The sequence below is a fragment of the Pezoporus occidentalis genome, unplaced genomic scaffold, assembly GCF_034315485.1.
Source record: "Pezoporus occidentalis ecotype Australia unplaced genomic scaffold, CSIRO_AGI_Poc_V1 ctg55, whole genome shotgun sequence".
Taxonomy (NCBI): Eukaryota; Metazoa; Chordata; class Aves; order Psittaciformes; family Psittacidae; genus Pezoporus; species Pezoporus occidentalis.
In genome coordinates this window covers 87184-102654 of record NW_026915888.1, presented here as the reverse complement: position 1 = coordinate 102654, position 15471 = coordinate 87184, and the positions used below count along the sequence as shown (strand labels likewise).

Genomic DNA, 15471 nt, shown 5'->3' with positions numbered 1-15471 from the left:
CTGTACTCCAGACTGTCAGAGGAGGGCATGTCACCAGAAGAGTGTGAAAACATCTAATTACATAAGGCCAGGTCCTCGGCTAATGCCAAGTGACAGAGCTCCCAGAAATCCATGGAGACACAACGATGCCGATTAGCAGAGGTTTGGCTCATAATAATTGAATAGACCCAACTTCTCATCTCCCCATCTAGTGACAGATTGTTGGAATCCTGACCACCAGAATCTCAGAGGGCAATGGGGAGTCGAAAGGAGATTGCATCAGAGAAAACAAACTCCAGTTTGGCTGAAAGCATATTTACAATGCAGGAGTTTCAATTAGCTGTTGCTGAGTTATCGCAAAAGTCTGCGGAACAGATGTGCAAATAGAATTTTTCTCATGTTGCTCTCTCTTATGACTTGGGTTTTTTTTGTTGGGGGGTGTATTTGGCATTTGGAGGGGGGTGCTTTTGCAAGTGATGCTAGTTTTACTGAGGTCAGAGTGAGTATCTCAGGCAGAGAAAGCTCTTCCCACCACTACATTTCCAGTGGAGCAGAAGCAAGGAGGGGCAGTCTCAGAAAGCAGGAAAATTCTTCTCCTTCCTGGCCCCATCTTCACAGGAAGGAGGAGAGAGAAGAGCTGTCAAAATGAGCCTGCAAATTCAAGGCAGCTGGAATTGCCTCATCCTCCTGGCATGGACAAGAGGAGGGTTTCTCCTGATCCCTCCCCCTTGCTTAATGCATCACCTCTTTCTGTGGTGGGGATGTGGTGTGAGGCAGAAGAGGAAGAAGGTTTAGCAGAGCTATTTCAGTTTTAGGAGCATGCAGTTCTGTCTTGTTCCATCCAGCATACAGGATATAAACAGCAATGGGAAAAGCTGCACTTGAGCCTCTTGTACTCACCTCCCTCCCCAGCACCACACACCAGGGACAGAGAACAATGTGAAAGACAAGGTCAGGATGTGGAATACTCCATGGCCTGGTTTTTGTCCCATATTCTTTGCTAATCAAGCTGCCTATACAAAGCCAAATGAAGCCAGTGAAACTAAACACACCCTCTTCAACAGCTTTGGAACAAACCCAAAGCTCAGCTACTTGCTCTGGACCTTCCTGACCTTTATGCAAAATGATGCTGGACCATGACACAAACATTGACATAGATCTATTCGTTCTGTCTGATTCTCTGTTTAGATAAATGTACTATATTTTCATAGGTTCAGCATTTTTATTCTGTAAGTTATGTATGACTATAGGTGGCTTTGACTGCAGTGAACTAACAGCTTTATTTTCATAGTAAATTCATTAGCCTCTCCTACTGAGGAGTTTAAATGAATTCAAAATATTTCTTTCCTTGGCTATTACTTATGAGACTGAGCTTCATATTCCTCTTACAGAGTGGTAAACCAGCCTTTGATTAATCACAGTCCTACACTTAAGTCAGCCTTAATGTGCCATAACTTTGCAAACAAATACAGTATTGACAGATGCCTAGAGGTCATTCCTTTGGGGAATAAATATGTTGGTTTACTGATGAATGGTGGATCTGCCATTATCATAATGAAACATAAAACTATGAGGAAACTCTGATTTCAAGCCTTGTTATAAATCTGAAATCAATCCAAATTCATCCCTAAAACATCTTCATCCCTAAGCTCCTCGTTGGCATTGAACTGAGGGGATGTAAAGTTTGTGCTCTGGGGTTTGGGGGGTTTATTATTCCAAGTAGATAAAAGACTGTGACCTTCGGCAGGCCCACACTGTTCTACAGAGAGGCGTTTTGAGAAGCTTCAAAGCCATATTTTTATCCATTCCTTACCTTGTTCAAGTGTATGAAAATTTGTAGACATTTTCAGCCTTGCAAGCTTCAGAGCCTGCCAGCTTCCAATCTAACTCCTGTCACATGAGCGAGTGCTGGCATGTGAAAGCCTCTTGGCCAGCTCAGCTGTCTTCATCATCAGGTAGTGATTTATTTCTCAAAGACTGTTTTTTAAATACATTCTGGTTTGCAGAATGCTTTCCAAACAACATCTCTCACATTCCTTCCACAGCCCCTCTGCTTGAGGAAAGAAAAAAGCCCAGCAATTTTAACACACTGAAGAATCAAGAAGTATATATTCTTCTGTGTATGAACTGGACAAACAAAAAAGCCATTATTTAAACCAGATAAAGCCACTATTAAAACAGTAACCACAGCCTGTGCTGCCACCTATCCTTAGTTAATCTCTGCACTTTCTGCATGCTCTTTTTCCACCTCGGAATGATGAGCTCTGTCCTGTAAGCAGGTCTGCCCTTCACCTGATGTAACCACCACGGACATCGGTCCTTGACCCAGCCTGGGGAGCCACACACTTGACCATGGGAGAACTTGCAGGATGCATCTGCGTAGGGCAGGTATTGGATGTTAGCTCTGTCTTTTACACATAGGGGGAAGTATCAGCAAAATTAACAAGTCTTTGGAGTAAAACTCATGCTTTCCCCTTCTCCTTTCCAAATTCTATAATTTTACTCTGTTTGTATTAAAATTTAAATGGTTTATTACTATGTTTAGCTCTTGAAATATTTTTACTCCCAAGAAATTAAGCCTTTTCTTTCCTGTTGGACTCGACGTATTATTTTGACTTTCTCCATCCTGTACTGTAGAATATTCATGATATCATGGCAAAAAGCCCATGTTCAGAAGCACAACTTGAAAAAGAAACCTCTCTTGTAGGGCAAACTGTGAGATAGCAGCAGTGAATCTGCAGTCCCTGTCCTGGCTGCACAGTGCTAAGGGGCCTTTGGGTGGGTTTGCCTGAAGGGGGTAATCTGTGCCCAGAGCTCCACCACCTGCAACCCAGTAGCTCCACAGTAGGAGGAGGAGGCATGAAAGAAGAACTACCCAGAGACAGAGGGAAGCAGGCACAACACCAGCCTGAGAGGCTTCTGGAGGAGCATCCTGTATTGGATGCAAGATGCAGTCACTGCCATTTCATGGACTGCTTCCTGTAAGAACTGGAATTAATGAGGTAAAAGCAAAGAGGTGAGGAAGAGCTGCTGGCAAGTCAGCTGGTCAGCCATGAAGGTTCTTCCCCACACATCAGCTTCATTCTTCTTACAGAGGTGATAAATCAGAAAACACTTTAATAAAGGCTTAAAGACTTAGGGCCTACATCAAGATATGGCACTGTGCCGTCCTAAAACCTCAGAAAGACATTGTGCTTTTATGTCTTTTAAAGACCAGTTTAAATGTTGACTATATGCCAGGTACTTCTAGTTTTCTTGCTTTGAAGATCTTGTAGAAATAATTCATCTTCATTAAAGGGCAGTAACAGCAGCAACCTATAGTCAATACACTTAGTGAAGAGGAAGAACTTAAACGCATTAACTTAGCTGCATGTAGTTACAGGTAGAAGGAGCTCTTCTTATCCACAAAGATACCAATGATATCCACTGACTCTCATCAAAGGATTAGCAGGTTTCGTGCTTAATTTCAGTAGCAAATAGATTGTAATCTGTCCCCTGAGGTCCACCAGGGTAGAAGTTAAATGCTGGGAAAAGGTGGCCTGACCATATAATGAAATTCAAATACAGAGATGGCAACTACAGGAACTGTTGAAGGGAATGACAGCAGGAAGGCAGTTCAAGTAGCTTTGTTTACAGCTCACCACATCAAAAGAATAGGGATAATACTGTACTTTGCAGGTGTAAGAGTCAGAAAGTACCACAGACGCTGGGTAATTTCTACCTCTGAATTCCCCATGGAAAGCTGCACAAGTGAAGAATTAATTCTATTTATTTCTTTTTGAAGATAAAGGTCACAAGTGCAGCAATAAAGAGGCAAAATAATAAGTTTGACATGAAGCAATATAAAGGGAATAAGAAAGAATATAAATCTGAAAAGAACACTGATGAAATATTACACACTTAGGATACCAAGACCAAAGAGCAACAGGAAGTTATACAAATAGGACTTCAATTTTAGCAAGGCAAAGTTTTGGAAAGCAAACAGATGAGTAGATACAGTCCTACAAGGGCTGGAAGGAAGGAAAAGAAAAGCAAGTGTACAAGTCATTGGTCAGGGCAGGTTCTCTGTGGGATCAGAGAGGCTAAAATGATACTGAGGTTACCATGTTCAGTGCGTGAGCCCACATAACACCAGCAGACAAACTCTCTCAGAAGCACACACAGCACAGGAGAGATCCCGTCTCTTGCTTTGCTTTTACCATTCAGCAACTTGCATTTCCCTCCCTCTGCTTCTCTCACCCTCCCTTCCACTATGAGAACGTCTCTTCTCCTCCCCACAGCAGCAAACCCCACTCCTTTCTCTGATCCCATCACACTCTTCTCCAATGGAGATGGAATTTCATTGTAAAGTACAAAAAGAAAGAATCGGGCAGAGCTACAAAGTGGAAAGCCACCATCCACTGAGCAGAACAAAAAGGTTATCCAAAGCTGCAGTTCCAACTTCTGATGCTCAAAGGCACAAGTCAAGCTCCTTTAAATAGACCCATTTCAAAACCACAAGAATAAGGATGTGGTTTTACAATGCGGCTTGAGTCTACGTTTCTGAAGGAGCAATATCACTTTTCTCCTCCAGCCCAGCTGAGGGTATTCCCACTTTCATCCCTTTGCCTGCAAAAAGTTCATCTCACCCCACAGAGAGCCAGTTCAAGCAGCTAAACTGGCTGGCAGCAGTTCAGGCTGCTGTGAAGGAAGCTGAGAATGCTCCATCCCCGCCAGTGTTCAAGGCCAGGTTGGATGGGGCTTGGAGCAACCTGGTCTAGTGGAGGGCGTCCCTGCCTCTGGCAGGGGTTGGGACTGGATGATCTTGAGGTCCTTTCCAACACAAAGCATTCCAAGATTCTCTGATCCTATAAATTCACTGGTCTGGCCGCTCATCCACTGGGTTAACATAAGACAAGCAGGGTGCTGGAGCAGGGAGGAATGGGAGCACACAAAAGGAAGCAGCCAAGGGAACAGTATTACTCCCCTCAGCAGCCATGAAGTGTTAAGAGAGACTCATTTGTACTCTAAACCACCTTAAAATGGACATATTTGGGATGATTTTCACTGACCTGGTCATTTCTGAGACTACAACTTGCTTCTGTCTTTTCCTTGAGGGAAACTCTTACTTAAAAATACTTACTTGAAACAGAAAATAGCTACTTTGAAGAAAAAGTAAAAAAAAAAAATGCTGAGATTCACACTTATGACTCCAGGACGTCCAGATCTGAGGAAAGTACCAAATATTTTGAGACCTGGGAATAACTCAGAAGATCTATAGCTGAGACTGTGATTTAGATACGAGGAAGCAACATGCTCTTCAGCACTTGAAGAGGACACTCTTCAATGTTACAGTTTAATAGAACAATGCTGAAAATAGCATGTGAAATGTGGGCCTTTCAGTCTGCAGACTATTAAAACTGGGAACCTGCTGTGTCAAGTCTCTGCAAAGATGAATTTAAAACACACACAGATAAAGGGGCTAAAGAAACCAGATGTGATGTGATAAAGAACTTACTGGAACTTTGGAAGAAGGAAAGCAAGAGAGGGAGAAGATGATCTGAAAAAGAGGGTGTGCACATTGGAGCTGTTCATGGGAAGCAAATGAAGCCCCTACACGAGAGTGAAGACCCACTCCCCGTTTTTCTGCTTTAATCAGACCCAGAATGAGAACTGTCCTAGTGTGCAATTAAGTAATGGTATGACCTGCTTACCAAACAACAGTCACCATCAATAAGAAGGGCTCAGAAGTAGGTCAAATAAAATCCTAGTGCGATTTGTGGAGCATGGGCCTGCTCCATGCAGCAGGTGGAATTCGGACTGATCCAAAGAACTATTTTCCCCACCTTCTGTAGCAAAATGTCAATAACTCACAGTGTGGGAATGTGTTACCATTTGCAGGAATCTGCACTGTTAAATTCCCAGGGAATGCTGGAACACCTTGCTGCACTAGGAGGAAGCAGTGAGCTGGTAGCTCACTGCGACAGGAGCATCTTTTGAGGGACACCTCTAGAAGCTGAAAAGCGAGACTTCTCAGAATAGATGTGCTGCTTACCCCAGAAAGTAATTCTGACCTTATCAGAATTAGTTGCTATATTTGGATCTTCCAAGATGGAAAGTAGAAGGAGCCATTAGGTACGTTTTCTTGGGTGCATACGGCTTAATAGTCCGGTTGGAAAATTAGTTCTTGTGTGGTCAAATAGTACAGCTGAGACACTACTACAATGAGGACAAGGCAACACAAGGTCAAGTAGAACATAAGGAAATGCCTATCTTTTATCCAAAGGCCTACAACATACCATAAGATAGCAGTTCTGATTGCCTGAGGATATTCTGTCCAGATGGTGTCCACCTGTATGATGTAGGAAATTACTTACCCTGCTCTCTGATAAAATGTAGGTGATATGATCCATGCACAGAAGATGCAAAGAAAAAACAACAGTACTCACTGATGACAGAGTTTCTTTTAAGGACAGCAAAATGAGGATGATTTACTCCAGTTAGAGGCTGAATCATAGTGTTTACACTCTCTGTGTTTCATACTACAACTTGTAAAAGGGAAAGTCCCTGCAGTTTACACAGCAGAAGGGGATGTCCAACCAGGCTAGTGTTGCCCAGGACATGAACAACAGAAACCCAGAGAAGGGGTTATGAAGCAAAGTCTCTGTCCTGCAAAGGTATATCAATATGCTTGAGTGCTGGGCATCAAAAGAGCTCCATCACTTTCTGTCAGGCAATGCAGGTCTTTTATATCATAAGTGTGTATGTGCGGTCGAGCTCTGATTGTACTAAAATGCACATACATGCTTAGGTTAAACATATGGAGACCCCAGCTGAATTCAAAGGACTATATGGGTTAATGGAGACCCCACTGACCATTTGCAGAGGAAGAGCTGCTGTTTTCTTAGAGATAATGGCTTTTAAATTGTGTTCTATATTCTGGAATTATTTGCATTTCTTCTGACACTCTATTATTGCTCTACGTGTCCAAAAAGCAAAAAGCTCAGAGTGGTTTTTGCCATGGCACAAAAAACAGATGGCAACTTTGGTCTGATCTGGTTTTAATTTAAAGAGAAAATGCTCCCAAATGAAGAGGTTATATATGCCAAATTTTAATCCACTGAGAATGGATGTAAGCCCATCATAATGTAAAGGCTAAGAACCTAGCCTACAAAAAAGAATTACTGGAATTACCTGTAGCAGGCATCTGTTTTAACTGTCAGGCACTCGACCTGACCAGACTTTGAAGACAATATTGTGCTACCTTGAGTTCTGCTCTTTTGCTACATCACAAACCAGTGTAATCCAAAAACCAGATAAAACTGAAACAAAACTAAATTGTAAATCCATATGAAAGCAGGAGACAGATGCCTAAAAGGAAAACTAATACAGTTATATAAGCATGTTTGTCTTCTCCTGGCATATTCATTGTGAGTAGAGCCTTCACCCTCTTATCCAGGTAAATTCCATGACCCACCTAAGGTAAGTTCAATGCATCTTCAGCCCTGCGGCCAGCTCCAAGGGAGCATCTCTCTCAGAAAGGTATTTAAGAATATAACCTTAAAACTCACCAATTTCAAAGAGCTCAGGCTCATGCTCACAGTGAAGCAAGATTACACTAAGCAAGGACAGACTTCATAAGGTGTTTAAATGTCTTCAGGAATGCAGGGAACATGGCAGGAAGGAGGGGGGAATATTCCCCCAGGAAAGAGAGGTGGGCATTTCACCTGGGGAGTTGGAATTGCTCTGAGGAAACACCACTGACTGAATCGGGAAGCCACATTTACAATTCACAGGCTTTATGAATACACCCCTGTAAATGAAAGACTGCAAAAAATCAAATTATCCCATTATTTGATTTTAAAAACAGTAACTAAAATAGGAATAATACAAATAACAGATGACACAGTCTTGGGACAATTGACATGCACTTCCATCGGCAGCACCAAAGCACCAGTCAACTCAAGACTCATGACTGGCCAGTAAAGCAAATGGATCAGCACAAACCCACCCAAGTCAGCCCACTACTACGGCTCCTGTCAGTATTGGGCACGAGCCTACAAAGCACTGCTGGCGGCCCAAGCATTTCTAGAAGAAATAGCATCTGGGCAAGCAGCCAGGCACCAGGCTTCTCTCCAATGGTTTGTGAGGGTTGTTACAGCACACAGTAAAGACTGAGATGTAAAGCAAACCCTGCCTGTTTCATCACATAAGAAGAAACACTTATGTCCATTGTACTGGTGAGGTGATTATGGCTTGGTACCCCCAGACATGTAAGACAGTGCCGTAAGAAAACATACAGCCACAGATGTCCTGAATAATAGAAAGTAAGCTATTAAAACAATAGAATTTATATATGACTGCTTGTAGTAACTTTCCATTTTAATGACAATATAGTGACATTTTTTGACAGCTGATATTTTTAACTTTGAAAAAAGGAATAGGATTATAGTAATGAAGCGGAGCTGAGACATCGTGTTGTTACTGAAACTGCTGTTCCTCTCTTTGCTTCTCTGGGTGCTAGATTATACAGATTCTTACATGGAGCTGTGATCCTCTGTCCTTTAGGGTCCTGTCAGTAAGCCTGACTCTGCACTGCAGCCTAGTTTAATCATGTGCTTGATATCCATACCAGATGTGGTGCTGATACTGTGTTTCTCCTGTACCTGCTTGTGTTTAATCACACATTCATTCTAGCCCACAAACAATGAATATTATGAGGAGAGTGGGAGAGAGTTTCTATCTCTGAAGTTCCACAACCAAATACTGCCATTCTGTCAGCCTGAAGAAGACATTTTTGGCATATCTGCCTCAAGCACTGCAGCGGTATTTATCACAATAAGAAATTGAGGCGCATAAAGAGTTATTCTACAACAGTACGTTCATCTGCTGGGGTGAAGAAAGGGAGCTGCCATAGTTCAGGCAATAATGTGGAAGGACTCCCATAATCCTATTTTTAATTAGGTCATGGCATTTTCACAGCCTCCAACCACTTCTCCTTTATAGCTAACCCTTAGAGAGGACAGCCAGGTCCCTCATCCTCCAACAGTGCCCACAAGTAAGGATCTGGCCAAGGACCAAGAACATACTCAAGGTGCAGTACCTTCCACAACAGCCAGCAGGCCACAGGCAGCTGATCATGTGGGCTCTGCCACCCTGTGGAAAATGAGTTTGATGCTATCATGCCAACCACAGTGATACCAAGTTGTCCAGAGTGGTTTTATCTTAAGTGGGAAAGCTTTACGAAACTTTGGTTTTAATATGGTAAAAATCACATCCATGACCCAAGAGAGCTGTTAAAAATAGCTATTGACTAGCTTTAACTTTCCAACGATCTGTAAAGACCCATTTCAGCTCTGAAAACACGCCTTGATTACAGACTTCAGAATTTCTCTTCATCTGTCTCTGATTTGATTTTTAGATCAATAAAACGGATTTTGTCATTGACTTCTGTTACGGAAAACTGGGAGCACCCAAACTCCTCAGTCAGGGCAGCAGATAATTCTGCACTTGCATTCACTGTACTTTTTCATTTAGAATTATTGCATATCAAAATTCAATTAGAATTATTGCATATCAAAAACCTTCACCATTTATAGCACACTTCAAAATCTGTTTGCAGACCTACTATTTGCCTGTAAATGCTTCCAACAACTTCTCCTTTTGGCAATACCAACACCACCAGACTCTTCTCAGACAATAATTGGAAAATAAGACACAGTTGGCAGTAAAGTGCAAACCAGAGGGGATGTTCAGAGGAAATAACATCACAAGTTGGCAATGCGGCAGATGCATCCACTGACTTGAACCAGATTCAGTCAACAAAAGTTTGCAATGTAAAGATCAAACTATGAAACTTCAATTCAAATATTATTTCAGCCCTAATGACTGGATGTAAAAGCTGGAAGCCCACCAGAAACACAGACAGATGTCAAACCACCTTCAAAAGAAGCACTTTGAGAAAATGCTAGGAATTACATGAAGCACGTTTATAACAAACAACTCAACACTTAATCAGTTTACAGCTCAGTTATCAGAGAGCTCCATCATCCCTCTCTCCAAAGGAACCTAGAAAAGGAGGCAGAAGTACTTGGACTATGTTAGAACATTGGCCATGGTGTGCATATTGTAGGCAACTGAAAAAAAATCCATGATACTAAGGCATTTCTCCACCAAAATAAACTAGGTGTGAAGAAAAAAAAGGACACAGAAACCTAGTTGAGAATAGCCTAGTCCATGTCTTCAGGCACATCTAAAATACCAGTAACTCTGAGAATAACATACAGCTCACTGGTCTCTAAGAATGTCTTCCTGCCAATACACTGCTCTAGAAACTCTTCAATACTCTTTGCAAACACCAGAAATGAAAAGGAAAACCAAAAGACAGTTAAGTGCAGAATTAACTTTAGAGTGGGTCAGTTGCTCATTACTGCTGTCCATGGACCAGTGGCTTTTGGGAAACCACTGGTATCATTTCTTGGAGTCTGTCATTCTATCGATATCTGCTCTAAACTCTCCCACCCCAAGAAAGAAGGAAGCTGAGATGGAAGGAATGGCTAGAGATGGAACATAGTACCCAAGGGACTGGAGTTCAATTTGTTGTTCCACAGTAGATTTACTGCACAATCTCAGGGAAATCATTATGGGGAGATGCTTAGAATTATTGAGGCAATGCTTCCTGCAGGAAAGCTTCAGTGACCTGGGCAAAACCAAACATGTCTCTGCCCTGCAGCATTTACAATGTAGATACACACTGGAGGAAACAATAAGCCATTTCCAAATGTATTAGCAGAACCACGGAAGTTGTAGTGCCATGCAAGAATCAGTGTGACAGCCAGGTTATCACACAGCGGCTCCTCCACTAGACCAACTCTCCTGCTTCTAATGATAACAAGAGTGCTGGAAAGAGGCAGACACACATGGTGTGGACACAGGTCAAAAATCGAATTCCTTTGATAGCTCTCTGGATTCCAGCCATTTATGACTGCCATTGAGTTGAGGCCTGGCTTCATTCCCTTGTATTTGAGAAGTTGCTTACAAATGCAAAACCAGCAGCATTTCATGAACACTTAGTCATTTCCACATGCAACATGAGGCATTGACTGGTTAGAGTCTTATCCATACTTTGGCCTTAACTCCTGTTATATTTTGTCATAAAGCTCTTCTCCAAATATAAGGAGCCACACTCTGGCTGACACTGGGAAGAAGGAGCAAGCTTCCCCACTGCCCTTATAGTCAACAGCTGTGCTGATGAGAGAGCGCAAGGCAAGCAGCAGGCATCAACAGGATCTTCCTCCACCTTTCAGCACAGATGGAAAAGGAAGAAGAGCTTTGGCTCCACCCCAGTTCTGCAATGCCCAGAGCAAGCAAATCAGACAAAATGATCTGCTCTAAGTGTGGGGAGAGCAAAGCATTTCTGCTTCCTCCCTAGAGGCAGGTCTGCAGGCTCACACTCTGCTTTCTGAACTGCCCTCCTTCCTCAGTCCTAATGCTCCTCTTGCCCTCAGCCAGCTGTCCACATCAAACAACTGCAGCACCAAAACCTGCTCCTCAGAACAGGAATGCATGAAGCTAGGAGAAACCACAGGAAAGGAAAGAGTAAGGGGGAAAGTATTTGATTCCCTTCTATTCTCAGGCAGCCAACACACTATCTCCATACATGTTATCTTCTTGGCACAGCAAATGAACAACTTTCTGTGATTCAGCAAACAGAAATACAACTCACACTGGCTTTTTAGGCAGAGAACAGAGCTCATTAAAATTAAGTAATCTCAGAATCGTGAATTCTAAAGGGTATAGTAAGAAAACATTGGCTGGATAAACTGTTCATTACCAGATATACAGCCCTTTTCTCACTAAAGAAACTGATGTGCAGTAACCACTGTTCAAACGATGGTATGACAGTTTGGATGTCAGGGACAAGCAGTTGTAACTTGGCTGCTGAACGTGCACTCCAGGGCAGAAAGCTGAGGCAAGTTTTAAACACAGAGCCTTGCAAAATGCCTCGCAGGGAGCTGCTTTGCTTGTAAAACTCAAACTCTTTTGTGACTTTCCATCAATCACTTGATCAGGCAATGAAACTCACCGAGTGAGAGATCCATGAAAACACACTCTGAATACATTAAAATTTTCCAGGGCAAACCCATTTTTACCTCTCAAATTTGCATCCAGGGGAGCCCAGCCCATTATTTGAGGTTAACTCTTCTCAAATCTGCCTTTGCAAACTGGAAGTGCAAAGTGTAAGAAGCTTCTCAGAACCTGCTATTTCATCCCCTGTTTCAAAGCATCAGGCACCTCAAGTAACTTCCCCACAAATCAACATAAATCCTGGCTTCAGCTGCTTCTGTTCCAGCGTAGCTACCACAGAGCATGTGCTCAAACTTCTAGTGCCACTGTCTGTAAAGAAGTGCCTGGTGCAGCGCAGCTATTCCCACACAAGGGAACATTAGTTAATTTGCATTCACAGTTACCATATGAGGTGTGAGTTTCTGACAGTCCACACATTTTATATTTAAAGGCTGGAGGAAATTAATGTAATTATCTTTGATAGAATAACAAAAGTAACTTACCAGCCCATCGCAATTGCTGATAGCGACTGAAGCGTTTGGCAAATCAGTGATATCCCCAACATAGAGGCAATTCCCATAGAGAGGTTCAACGTGAGTCTCGTCAGAGTCCTCCTGCCACTCAACTGTTGCTCCAGGGGCCACGAGCCTGGAGTTTGGCCGCAGCCTGAAGTGAAACTCTCTTCCAAAAACAGTGACATTGTAAAATATTTGCTCATTTGCTGCTTCATGTTGCAAGTCCCCCGTGGCTCTCCTGAAGCGCGCTTTTGGAGGTCCAGACACTAAGTGGGATAGGAACCTGCCTTCTGAATCGGTGCTGGTGGGGATGACAAAGCTGTACTCCTCTATATTCCTCAGAATTGAATCTTTACGGGGAGAAAGCAGGAGAGGAAAGAGACACTAGAACTAAACATATCCTGATGCCGCGGGATTTTTATTCCATTATTCATTAGCACAGCAGACACTTACATAAGGCAGATGGACACTGCACTCTGCACAGGCACAAGCATGAAGTGTGCAGAGTTCATTCAAACTTGCTTTTTGCTCCCCAAAACACCAGACGGCAGCTTGAGCTTCCCCGCCCCGCCGGGACCCCCACTACTGCCCATGCAACACGGTCCCACTACCCTTTACCCGCCCCGCCGGGACCCCGCACCGCTGCCCACCCAGCGGGTGCTCAGGTCGCGCCCGGGACTTTGGGGCTCCCCGGGCGGCCCGCGATGATGAGAGGACGCTGATCCACTTCGGGAGTGCTCGGAGCGGCTGGGGTAGGGGGTTGGTTTGCAGGTGGCAAGCCTGCAAGGGAAAGGCGCGTCCCTCAAACTACCCCGGTGTGGCGGGGATGTGCCGGGTGGCGACAGTAACGCCAGGGGCAGCGACCGGCAGCGGGCTCAGCGGGAGCCCCGAGAGTTTGGGACGGCGGCGATGGCCAGGGCAGGAGGAGGAGGAGGAGGCGGCAGAGGAGCTGCCATGTGCTTCATCCCGCATGGGGAACTCCAGGCGCCGCGCCCTGCCCGCCGGGGCTCGCCCCCTCCGCGGGGCAGGCTGCGGTCGCAGCGCTGTCACTGCCGGCGGGGCTCCCGAGTCCCTTCCCCGCCGGCGGCGCCGGGTGCCTCCGTCCACGTCCCCGTCCCCGCCTGCCGCTTGCAGGAAACAACTGGAAACCCGGCAAAAGTAGCCGCAGAAGAAGTTCAAGGGGAGCGGAAAGCCGCGGGGGGGGACGAGCCGCCACTTCAGACGGGAGGGCTGCAAGGCACCGGGGCAAAGCCAGCAGCCCAAAGGCGTCTCGGCGGAGACCTACCTCTGTCCCCGGGGCGCCGCAGGGCGCCGGCGGGCAGGGCGAGAGCGCAGCAGAGCAGGACGAGGGCGATGCCCGCGGGAGGGTCCATCGCGGTGGCCCCGGCCCGACGCGGGGGGCCGGTGCCCGGGCTGCCCGCAGCCGGGGCGGGCCAGGCGGCAGCCCCGCTCCGCGCCTCTCCGCGCCGCTCAGCGTTGCCCCGCGCCCCGCCGCCCGCGCATTCGCCCAGCCGCAGCCGCAGCGGCAGTGGCGGCCGCGCTCCCGGCTCGCAGCGAAGCAGAGACACCAGGAGGCGGCGGGGGTATAATACTGGATACACAGGGCGTGCGGGAGTGAAGTCAGGCTGATTGACAGAGGCGCTGCCACACGGCGCAGCCGGGCCGAGGGGAGCGGGGACCGCCCGCCCCGCCGGGCAGCTCCGGGGACCGCCCGGCCCCGCCGCCAGGCACCCCCAGCCGGGACCCGCCTCTGCGCCGCTCGGGACGGGACCCGGGAGCGGCTGGGGGGGCGGTGGACAACAGTGAATATCCACCCTCACCCCGGGATCGGGAGCCCCCCGAGCGGGGACAGAGCCCTGGGATCTCGATGCGCGGTCCCGGCTCCAGCCGGGGAATTCACACGGAATTCCCTAGAAAACCCGAGCCCGACGGGACAAACGCTGGGCTCCTCGGGAAGAGTTCCCTTGGAGCCTCGGGTTCCCGTTGAAAGCAAGGAGCCGAATGGGAGGAGTGCCACCAACACACGCAAACCATGATCAGAGATCTTCACCCCACAAAATCAGTGACCCCACACAGCCATTTCACAGGAATGACTGTTTGCACTGTTCACCAGTAAGACTGAAATTACTTGCTGCAAAGCCATCTGAGACTAAATATCTGCAAATGGAGAGAGAGGCCGGGAAAACGAAAGGAATACTATAAATATGATGTAGAAGAAGATTTTTTTAAAATAATTCAATAACCAAGAGCGGCCTTCATGGAAAAAAAAAAAAAAAAAAAAAAGATCCAAGTTATATTTGTTTCCATATGGCCAGGATAAATGCCATCCTGCTTCTTCCTTTCAGATAATGTATGTATTTCCTGAGCTGTTCCATTATCAGGTTTGCAGGTTTCTCCTCCCTTCAGCCTTGCAGAGTCCTCCAGCCCATCCTGGGCACTCACTGCTCCAAGGCCTCACCCACCACAGGTTGAGCGGAGCTGCATCCGCATGGGTTGAGCCCTGCTGGAAACCAGCATGTGATGGCTTCCTGCGGGAAGCTGGTCCTCTGCCAAGGAATTTTCCTGGGTATCCTTGACTATTCTTGCTCCTTTATGATAAAGGGCCTGGTTATAACCTCCCATCCCAATATTATGGACAACAAGTGAAGGGTATAGAAGAAAAATAACATTTGCCTAGTACTGCCCACACTGGTGACTGGGTTTTATGGACCTCAGGCCTGATCAGAAAAATCAGACGTGATTTTTCTGCTTGCTTAGTTTGTTATTCAGGTTTGGTTTTCCCATTTCTTCAGGTTAAGGATAAAAAGAGAAAGATTATTCTGAATAATGGAGTAGACCAATTTGCACGTTACATTCAAACATCCCTTTACTTATCTTCTCAAATGACTTCTGTTGGGCTTGCTTCCGCACCGGGCTTTCCCAGTTCTTCCTT

The 15471-nt window shown here is 45.6% G+C and overlaps 1 protein-coding gene across 1 annotated transcript in view; it reads right to left on the bottom strand.

Moving 5' to 3' along the window:
• LOC134173689 (A disintegrin and metalloproteinase with thrombospondin motifs 2-like) overlaps positions 1–14069 on the bottom strand; it is a 176055-nt gene extending 161986 nt beyond the window's left edge. Inside the window, exons 1-2 of the mRNA XM_062637960.1 lie at positions 13825–14069; positions 12528–12889 (exon numbers count right to left, since the gene is read on the bottom strand). Of these exons, the coding sequence (XP_062493944.1) occupies positions 12528–12889; positions 13825–13912 (450 nt within the window). The 5' untranslated portion in view covers positions 13913–14069. The remainder of the gene's footprint in view (positions 1–12527; positions 12890–13824) is intronic.
• Positions 14070–15471: the final 1402 nt, after the last annotated feature.